The following is a 10,615-nucleotide window of genomic DNA, read 5'->3' on the forward strand; positions in this document are numbered from 1 at the left end:
ATGTTTATTTGAGTAAATGCCCTTCGGTTAAATTATCCGTTTATTGTTCCTCAAAGGGCTCAAAGCAAAACAGTATCTGCTCTCGGGCCCCAATGGGATTTGTATATAAAAGAGAATTTTCCATAATTATTAGTTAGTTGATTGTCCCAGTGGGGGCGCCTCTTGCCTCTGGTTATTTAACTGCAGCCCCCCCAGCGTTAAAGGGAAATTTTATTTGATATTTGCAGCAGAGTTTTACATGTGAGTCGTTTCTTTTGAAACTCTCTTTTCCCCCAAACAATATCGTGTGTGCGCCAGTGACCCCCTCGTCTGTGCCGTGTACCCCCCGAGCTGGAACATTGGGTCAAACAGATGATGTTGCCAACAGTGTTTGTGCCGATACACAATTCTCACATCTCCCAAAGGTCTCCTACTAAAGTTATAGATGGAGAAAATGGACATGGAAATGGCAGAGATGGGCCTGGAGGGAAAGTTTCCCTTTAAAATCAAGTTCCCAGACTGACGGGGCAGATGGTACCGGTTTCCCTTGGCATTGGGTTTGGCACTGACCCTCCACTATCTGTTCATATTAGTGAGAGCAGAAGCTGAAAAGAAAGGGAAAGTAAACACACATTTACCTACTGTCTGGGAAAGGCAGACAGCATAACACAGGGTCCGTAACAAGGAAATCTAATTGTAAGCTCTTCAGTTACAATTCCCAGCAGCCAGAGAAAAAGAGAATTCATGGAGATGTGACTGATGTGTATAAATACAGATTGGGATCTGCCATAGGAGCAACACAAATGACACATTCCCTTGTTGGCACCGGAGAGGGGATTTAACCACCAGCCAAGCAAGGGGCTTTTTATGATGAATCCAATATAAAACTCTTAATGTACCCAGGGTTTTCTTCAGCATTGTGTTTCAATGGTATTGAATTTTATTGTAACGTGGAGGCACCAAGTAGTAATTTATCCGTGAGCTCCCTTTTATGTTACAAAGGCTCCAGTGAAGAGACATATCACTGTGATACTCTGTTACTATGATACTATGTTACTATGCTATTGGGTTACTGTGATACTCTGTTACTATGTTACTATGATACTCTGCTATTGGGTCACTGTTACTTTATACTGTAATCGGTGTTTCTATAAAAGTAATAATTCTCGGTTGCAGGGAATGAGAGGGGACATTGAATAGAAAGTAAGCTCCATGTCCCAGTCAGTTCTGCCCATTCAGAACACGCGAGTGTCCATGTCCCTCAGCTCCGCTGGTCGCACTGAACTTTAGGAAACAGATGAAAGAATTGAGGAAAGCAGAGTTTGTTCAGATGAAGCGCCGATCTCATGGCTTAGATGTACAAATGAAAGCGACTCATTGCCGGCGTCACACTGAGCCCCAAACACCAGTGGAAAACATAAAGAAAAGCAGAAACAAAGCACCTCGTAGGCTTCAGATCTATCAGAGTTCTGTGTTCAATAATATATACAGTGTGATCAGCCTCACATACATGATACAGTTTGTTACTAACCTATGTGATAACAAGCAGCCAGAACATGGACAGGACTTCAAAGGCATTCCCAAACTGTGCTTCTCTATATGTCTCTATACAGTAATATAAGAGCAGGCAGTAACCCTTCCAACACTTTCCTCTTCTCTTTGTCCCCATATAACTCCTGTTGCTTAAAGGGGTACAGCAATACAAAGAGGAGACTCAGCAGCTGTTGGATTGCACAAAATTATTTTACAAAATGTTTTACAAAATTCCTTTACTTCTAATCAAATAATTGAGAGATAGGAAGAGGTGCAATTGTGGCCCCTGGTACAGATCCCCCCAATTTCTCCAGTTCTGCACTGAAATGAAACCGTGGGCAGGTAAAGGAGATAAAGGTGATATGGGTGTTGAGTACACATACAGGTGAGTCGCACACAACATGCTTTAAGTAATATCCGGGTGTCCCTGGGCCTATCAGCTTCCAGCGGGAGAAGTACGGACCATGGCGGAAGCTTCGGGTAAAAGTCCAAGTTCATCAGTATCCAAAAGGGGTCAGACGAAAGTGTCATCAAATTCAGGCAAAAGGTTCACAAGGCCGACAGCAAGAATCAGAATCAGGGTCAAAGCAGAAGTCAGGAATCCAATTTAGGAATTTAGGGAAACCAGAAACACAAGTCAGGAATTCCTATAATCGGACATCGAACCGGTGACCTGGAAGTTCTTTTATTTCCAATGTTGTGCCAGGCGTGTGATGTCATCATGTCGGCGACAAGGCACTGGTGTCGTCCCACGTGGGTCATGGGTGCCGTCATCTTGGATGCAGCTGCGCCATCGGACGCTCCTGGTGGATTAGGAAGTTATGACATCAGAATGTGTTTCGGTTATTCTGTGCCGTATCCATGACGCCTGTGGGGTGACCTGTGCTACATATAATTGCCGTTATTTAGATAAGGCAGCTACATCTAAAGTCTGCCCGGCGACTATTTTATCTCTTTATTTGCTGGTCTGGGCTGTGGAGAAGGAGGAAGGTGTTAACCCCTTACCCACTGTAGGTCATAACATCTAAGTGTGGGATGTTTTTCATTTTCAGTTTAGTTTTTGATGTCAACAAAAATATAATAGAGCAATGTGCACCCCCCCACACACACACACAAATAAAATATATCTCTTTATGGGTCACTCCATATGTGCAAGGCAGGGTGCAAAGTGCATAAAATGGGGGCCATTCTACAAGCCATTATTCTGGAGTGAGGGGGGCAATATAGGGGTGTTTATATTACTTGTATAAAGTAAGACTTTCCTACCAGCTGCCTCTGAACTCCCAGTGGAATGTGAAAGGTTCTGCAGAATTTGAGGTCCTTTCCAAATCGTTCCATGAAAATGCAACTGGGACAGGAATCAATTTCTGAAACAGGAACCAATGGAGTCAGTAGGGTTATCTCCCCTTTGTGTCAAACCACGTCCCCAAATTCAGCTACAGAGACAGCAGCGCCCATTGGGGGCCCAGAATGATCAACAGGCTCAATATACATTTCTAGTTACCCCAATATTCATGTTAAAATCCCATTTTAGGCGGTTTATGTCTTACTATCCAATCACAAGCCTTATTTCTCCTACAAGGGGTGGCTAAGGGTTTCTGTCTTCTTGTTGCTACAATGCATTTATTTATATATCCATACTGTATATATATATATATATATATATATATATATATATCAATCACAAGGCAGAGGCTTACTTTGTGCAACGAGTTTAATGAGGGCCCCATTGGAGCCAATTGAAGCCCTCGCCCTGACCTTGAGCTTAAAGGGAAAGTAAATTTGCCCTTGATCTGGATCTCAGTGAGTGTGGGAAAAGGCAGCGGCGGCTGAGTGACATGTTTTATTTATAAGGATCACAGGCAGGATGATAAAATAGAGATTATTATCTTATCTCAGTGAATTAGAGGAAGGAGAGGCCCAGCACATCCCTGATGGCCGAACATAATGGGCCCATGGCACCGGCTCTCATATACGAGTGTAGAACTAAATCAGCCCCTTTCTATACAGAGCACATTGGCCATGGGGTTTGTGAGTCGCAGGAAGATGAGGAGGAATAAATGGGAAGAGAATATTTTATCACTTTGCTGTTATTGTTTCTTTGTTCCCTGAATGGGGATTTACAGCTGATTGTTTGTACCACAGCTCCGATCCCATAATAAACCCCTTCCCATCATTAAGGACATTCTGGCCCTAAAAATGTGCCCCCGAGTCATGTGAGCAACATCAGTTTCAGGATAGACAAGGAGATCTGTTCAACAAGTCCCTCACTTTCCCTAATCACCACCTGTGTCTCAGGCTTACAGATAAGGAGCGGCTCATTAATAAAGGTTTTAACTGGAAAGAACTTGGGTTCCTCCCAAATATGCTCTGAAGGACCAATGAAGTGAGATGTGACGTAAACTGGTCTTCAGTGGCACAATGACATATAATTTGGTACCACCGACCTATCACACGGAAGAACCTTTAGGAGAGGGGGTTGTGTTATACATTTAGTGAATAGTGGACCCCCTACTGTAACATATAAGGATGATAAAAGTCACTGAGAGCCTCGATGAGCCTATATCAGTCATAGAACTCAGAAGTGACTTCTAATACCCTCATATTCTACAATAGGGGTAAATTCATTGTAACACATATGTTCCATTGAGTCATGTGACAGACATGACATCACTAAGCAGCGTTTATAACGGATGACATCACTAAGCACTGTTTATAAAGATATAATAATATACAGGACATTCACGTCCTCTTTGCATGGGGGATCTTTGCCTCATGTGTCCAAGCAAGGTTGGGCCTAACTGGGATGATCCGCTTGTATTGTCCCATCACTTACTGACCCCTGTTATTCAGTCAGTATCTGGCTACTACATCAGCTGAAAAGGGCTTGGTTTTGGGTCCTTGAACAAGTCAAGAGAAGCCCAGTCAGCCACCAGTATCTGTATATTAAGGGGGTTTGAGTTCCTCTCACTATGCTCAGCTTTCTTCTTCCAGTAACAATGAATGGCTCTGAAGCCTCCTATATACACACAGTCTGCAGAATACAAATAAAGGCAAAATCAGACTTTCAGTTGACCCTTAACATTTTCTTAAGCATTAAAAAGTAACTGTTTTGTTTTGCCTTTATTTATATTTTCAGCAGCCAAAACCCATGTTCCCCTGAGCCTCCGTCAGCTCCTCTCCCTCCTGGCTCACTTTGCATATTAGGAAACATTTTTGTTACACTTTAAATGCTATTGCATAGTAATTACATAATTACGGCTAATTATTCCACTATACACATTAGTTCTAAAGGAGTGTGTTTGCCAAACGTCGCTACAGGCTAATGAATTTAATAGCATCGCCCCGGCAACGGGGAGAAGTGTCAGTAACATCAATTAATTAATTGTGATGCAATTCATTAATTATCCCGTTACACCTGGGAGCCGCCGCCCTGTGCGTATTTTGATGAAATTGATGGGGCACTTGATGGCCAGTTGTCCTTTTAATTACAACCCCAATTAATTATGTAACAGTGTCAGGTTCATTGGTGATTGGCCTGTGGATTAAAGGGGAAGTAATTCCTGTCGTGGGTCATGATATTGGGAAATAAGCAGGAAAGGAATCATTTCAGTAAAAGAGAAGAACTAATTATGCTTCTCTGGGAAAAGCCATCACCTTAATATCTATGGCCCAGGGCACACGGAGGCTGCAGCCTGAGAATTCTACTATATTCCTAAACTTAAATATAATGCAGACAGAATTTTCATTCGAGATGAATAATTGTTTTATTTCACTGATTGACTCATCTCCCATAGCAATAAACTGGCAGGAACTTATCTGGCTCATAATCAGCTATTGCTGAGAGAATTATATGTATATGGCAGGGAAGGGGTCGCTCACTTTTAAAGTGATCAACGTGGTTTCTGCTACATTGTTTCATGAGTCAGAACCAGTAATACAGAGAATATAAACAGACAGACAGACACTGACAGACAAAGGAAAATCAATTCATACTCACCGAGATTTTCTTTTCCTGGACTGAAGCATGGCAGTGGGCACTAATGGGTTAATCCCTCTCGACACCTGAAGGACAGGAAATGAGCTAATAAATTCCATGCCTCCCCCCCTCACCTCCATTCTCCACACTGTACGAGACGAAGTTCCCCAAAATTTTTAGGGAGGGAAACATGTGCCCACTGCCATGCTTCAGTCCAGGAAAAATCTCGGTGAGTATGAATTGATTTTCCTTTTTCCTGTACTTCACATGGCAGTGGACACTAATGGGAAATACCCAAGCAATGACAAAAAAGGGTGGGTAATATAAGTTTATTTAATCAGCAAAGCAGCCTGAAGGACCGAATTTCCAAAGGAATCTCGATCAGCAGCATGAAGATCCAGCTGATAATTTTTTACAAAGGTATTGGCAGAAGACCAAACCGCTGCTCTGCAAACTTCATCGGTTGATGTCTGGGCCCGGCATGCCCAAGACGCAGCAATAGCCCTGGTAGAGTGAGCCTTAATAGATTGAGGACAAGGAACTGCACTGACCCTGTAGGCTTCTGAAATACATGATTTGATCCAGGATGAAACTGTTGATTTAGCCTCCTGAGAGCCTAATCTTGGACCTGAAGATAGAATCAGTAGATTATCTGATTTTCTTATTGATTCAGTCCTTTCAAGGTAGGTTTTAACACCACGACCAACATCCAGAGTATGCCATGATCTTTCTTCCTCTGAATTAGGATTCGGATAAAAGGCAGGTAAGGCTATTTCTTGATTGATATGGAATTCAGATATCACTTTTGGGCAAAAGTCTTGAGGTAAACGAAAAATCAATTTATTCTGACAGAAAAACATGCAGTTATGATTAATCTTCAGAGCTTGGATCTCTCCTACTCTGCGGGCTGTTGTGATAGCTAACAAAAAGGCAATCTTCCAAGAAAGGAATTTGAACAAAATTGATTCCAGAGGTTCAAAGGGAGGCTTGGTAAGGGCAAGCAATACCAATTAAGATCCCATGGAGGAGCTTTAGATATGATCCTAGGTTTTAATTTCTTTAACGCCAAGAAGAATCTTGCCACTAATGGAGAGGATGCCCAAGCAACTCCCGAAATGGCAGAAAGAGCAGAGACTTGGTTCTTCAAGTTGCTGGGACTGAGCTCCTTCTCAAATCCGGACTGCAAAAATTCCACAATATGTTCTTCTGTAATTTCAACAGATGATCTGTTAGATAAAGAACACCATTCCAAAAATTTGTTCCAATATTTGGAGTATTTCAAAGAAGTGGCAGGCTTCCTAGAGGCCAAGAGTGTTTGAACAGTGTTAGAAGATAGACCTCTTCCCATCATCCTCTGCCTTTCAACTTCCAAACAGTCAATTTGAAGTGGCCTGGATCCGGATGAAATAGACAATCCTGCCTTAGAAGTTGAGGCTGGATTGGGAGTCTGAACGGTCTCCTCACTGCCATCTGGAATAATTGAGGAAACCAAAACCTCCTGGGCCACCAAGGTAGAATTATCAGAACAGATGACTTCTCTTCTCTGATTTTCCTCAGACACCTGGCAATTAAAGGAAAAGGTGGAAACAGGTAAGCCAATTTGAAATTCCATTGGATACTGAAGGCATCCACCTGGTCTGCTAGGGGATCCTGATTCTTGGAACAAAATCTCGGTAACTTCCGATTGTGCCTCATAGCCATGAGATCTATCTGTGGAATCCCGAATTTCTTCACAATTAATCTGTATATTTCTGGATTCAATTCCCATTCCCCTGGATGAGGCTTGGAACCTGCTCAAACGATCGGCTAGAACATTCATCACTCCTGGCACATGGACTGCAGTCAGATCCTGCAGATGAAATTCTGCCCATACAAGAATCTCCTCCGTCAACTTCATGAGTTTTATACTCCTTGTTCCTCCTTGCTTCTTTATATATTTGACAGTTGTGGAATTGTCTGATTGAATCATCACCGACTTGGACCTTGATCACTTCCAGAAAGTGAATTAGTGCGAGGTGAACAGCCTTCAATTCCTTCCAATTGGAGGACTGACTTGTCTCCCATATATTCCATTTGCCCCATACTGACAGATGAAGTAGATGGGCTCCCCAACCTGAGCCACTTGCATCGGTGGTCAACCTGATCCACTGGGGGAGAAAAGAGAAATACCTTTCTGAAGATACTGTGTCTGAAGCCACCATCTCAACCTCTCGAGAACCGGAGGACTCACCAGAATGTACTGATCGGGTGAAGCGTTCTTTGCGCCATTGGGTCAGAAATGACAACTGGAGAGGCCTGATGTGAGCCATGGCCCATGGAACAGCGTCTATCGTGGCTGTTAGTTTGCCCAGGACTATTTGACAGAATAGAGCTGTAGTTATCGGGAAAACTGAGAAGTTTCTGTACATGGTTTTGAACATCTAAGATTCTTTCTCGAGGGAGAATATTCGAAAAAGAGTTGAATCGAAAGTGACTCCTAGAAAGTTGATAACTTGAGTCGGAGACAGACAAGATTTTGTTATGTTTATGAGCCAACCGTGATCCCTGCAAGGACCTCAACACTAACTTGACGTCGTGTTGAATCTTTTCCAAGGAATTCGCCTTTACTAGAATGTCGTCCAGATATGAAAAGATTTCCACTTCCTGTAATCTTAGAGAAGCAATAAGGGGAGCTAGAACTTTCGTAAAAGCTCTTGGAGCAGACGCGAGACCGAATGGCAGGGCTCTGTACTGGTATTGAATCCCCATGGAATAAAACCGAAGATATTTCTGGTGACTTGCTGCGATGGGAATATGTAAATAGGCGTCTTGCAAGTCGATCTTGACCATCCAATCGCCGGGCCTTAATACTTGTGCGATTGATCTTACTGACTCCATACGAAAGGTCTTTTTTATTATGAATTGATTTAGGAACCTTAGATTTAGAATAGCTCTGAAATCTCCCGATTTTTTCTTACAAGAAATAAAGGAGAAAAAATTCCTTTCCTTCTTTGGGTGGAAGGAACACGGATAATCACTCTCTTCACCAGAAGTTGATTCAGAATACCCTTGAGGGCAAGCAGAGCCTCCTTTGTTTTTGGAACTGCTGACTTTTGGAAGCGAGAAAAAGGAGGAATTTTTATGAATTCTATTTGGTATCCTCTTGAAATTACCTCTGATACCCAGAGGTCTGTCGTAGTTTGAGCCCAAACAGTTTTGAATTGTGAAAGCCTGGCCCCCACAGGAAACTGAAGGGCTCGCAAACCTTCAGAAGGATTTATTTCTATCAGGTTTGGAATCCTTCTTAACCTGAAAGGGCTGAGGCTTAGTCTTCCAGGATTGCCTCTGAAAATTTCTGCCTGGGCGGTAAGCTTTGACATCTTTAAATGAAGGTCTGTTACCCCTGAAAGTTGTTCTTCTCTCTTTCTTATCTTGGGGTAGAAAGGCTGATTTGCCAGCCGACGCCTTAGAGATAATATTCTCCAATTTTGGACCAAAAAGAAGATCTCCTTCAAAGGGGAGGGAGCAAAGGTTATGCTTAGATGGTGTATCAGCAAACCAATGTCTGAGCCATAGAGATCTACGAGCTGCCACCACCAGACTCATATCCTTAGCCGCCAACTTGAGGATATCCATAGAAGCTTCAGCACAAAAATCATTTACTAATTGAATCTCATGAAGGGAATTTAGAATTTCCTCTCTGCTGACCTTTTGCTGTAAGGCTTCAACAACGTTATTTAACCAGATCTTATTAGCTCTAGCTAAGGAGGTGATAGCCACACACGGTTTACAAATAGATCCTGAAACACTATAGGCTTTTTTAAGGATGGAGTCCTGCCGTCTTTCCATAGGATCCTTTAGGGAGACCCCTTCATCTACAGGCAAGGTTGTTCTTCTTGCCACCCTGGTGATCGAAGCGTCAACCTTAGGGGGTAATACCCATTGTTTAACTTGATCCTCAGGAAAAGGATACATCTTTTTCATCCTTTTAGACAGAAAAAATCTTTTATCAGGAACATCCCATTCAGATTTAATTGTGGCTTTGACAACATCATGAATATGAAAGACACTGCTTTTTTTGGAAGATTTGAACATCAGGTCTGGTTGGGAAGAAGGTTCACAAGGAACATCCAAATTAAGGGTTTTCCTCATGGCCAGAATTAAAGGCTCTATGAAAGATGTATTAAACAACTCATCATCTGAATCCACTTCCCCTTCCTCTTGTGAATCAGAGGAGACACTATCGTCAGGAATGTGAACAGCTAAATCTGCTGTAGCATATGAAGTGGATGGTTGATTGGCAGAAACTTTAGCAAGTACATTATCTGTAACTTTTTCAACCATGTCAGACATAGATTTATTAAAGGAATCCTTCATCCATGACATGAAATTATTGAATTGCTCAGAAGACTGGGAGGTATTATTTTGATCAAAACAGCTCTGACAAACTTTTTTATCCTGAAGTGCAGGCAAAGAGCAGAAAATACATTCCTTTCTACAAGACTTCTCCCTCCCACGATCATCATCTCTTCTTCTATCAGAATGCCTATGATGTGGACTCCTTAAAATAAACAAAAATATTCATAATGAATACCAAACATATGAAAAGTGCAACAGCACTCAGATAGGGGGAGACCCCTTTGCAACTCACCCACTGGCAGCGGATCTAGATCGTCTAGAACTCATGGGTCAGCTAAAACATAAGCAGAATACACCCATAAGTAAAGGTAATACATACCAAACATCCCCAGTAGGCAGATTACTTACTGCAGTTGTGGAGGCAAATAGTAGCAGGCTCAGGGCATAAACAGCCAAAACAGCGTCTGGATAACAGGCAGCAAGATGGGGAACACAGACGCTGATTTAAAAACGCTGGCGCCAAAACACAGCGTGATAACGTCACCGGCGCGTATCCAAGCAACGCGTCCAGGAAGAGCTCTGCAACCGTCTTACTGCGCATGCGCCTAACGGCTTCGCGTCTTACTGCAGCTATGGGCAACGAAAGGCCATTATCTCCTAATGGAGATCTCTCCTAAAGACAAGGCTCCGGAGACTTTGAGGCAAACCCCCTCTGGTGCCAGTAAAAGGTGATAAAACACTTCCTTCACTTCCTTCGTCGAGGACAGGAAAGAGAATGGAGGTGAG

At 42.6% G+C, this 10,615-nt stretch overlaps 1 protein-coding gene across 2 annotated transcripts; it reads right to left on the bottom strand.

Moving 5' to 3' along the window:
• Positions 1-8,040: 8,040 nt before the first annotated feature.
• On the bottom strand, positions 8,041-10,372 carry LOC121396184 (lamina-associated polypeptide 2-like). Of its 2 annotated transcripts, XM_041570758.1 has the most exons (3): positions 10,238-10,372; positions 10,122-10,163; positions 8,041-10,031 (listed from the first exon to the last, which is right to left on the bottom strand). In XM_041570758.1, the coding sequence occupies exons 2-3, from the start codon at positions 10,154-10,156 to the stop codon at positions 8,738-8,740; spliced, it is 1,329 nt and encodes a 442-aa protein (XP_041426692.1). In that variant the 5' UTR covers positions 10,157-10,163; positions 10,238-10,372; the 3' UTR covers positions 8,041-8,737. The 2 variants fall into 2 exon arrangements, with proteins under 2 accessions (XP_041426692.1, XP_041426693.1); XM_041570759.1 differs by having other exon boundaries at positions 10,122-10,372.
• Positions 10,373-10,615: the final 243 nt, after the last annotated feature.

This window comes from Xenopus laevis, chromosome 7S (assembly GCF_017654675.1).
Source record: "Xenopus laevis strain J_2021 chromosome 7S, Xenopus_laevis_v10.1, whole genome shotgun sequence".
Classification (NCBI taxonomy): domain Eukaryota; kingdom Metazoa; phylum Chordata; class Amphibia; order Anura; family Pipidae; genus Xenopus; species Xenopus laevis.

Coding starts and splice junctions, on each gene's coding strand:
- LOC121396184 (XM_041570758.1), bottom strand. CDS start 10,156: ATGAGTTCTAGACGATCTAGATCCGCTGCCAGTGG. Junction 10,032..10,121: donor TCTAGATCCGCTGCCAGTGG/GTGAGTTGCAAA, acceptor GTTTATTTTAAG/GAGTCCACATCATAGGCATT.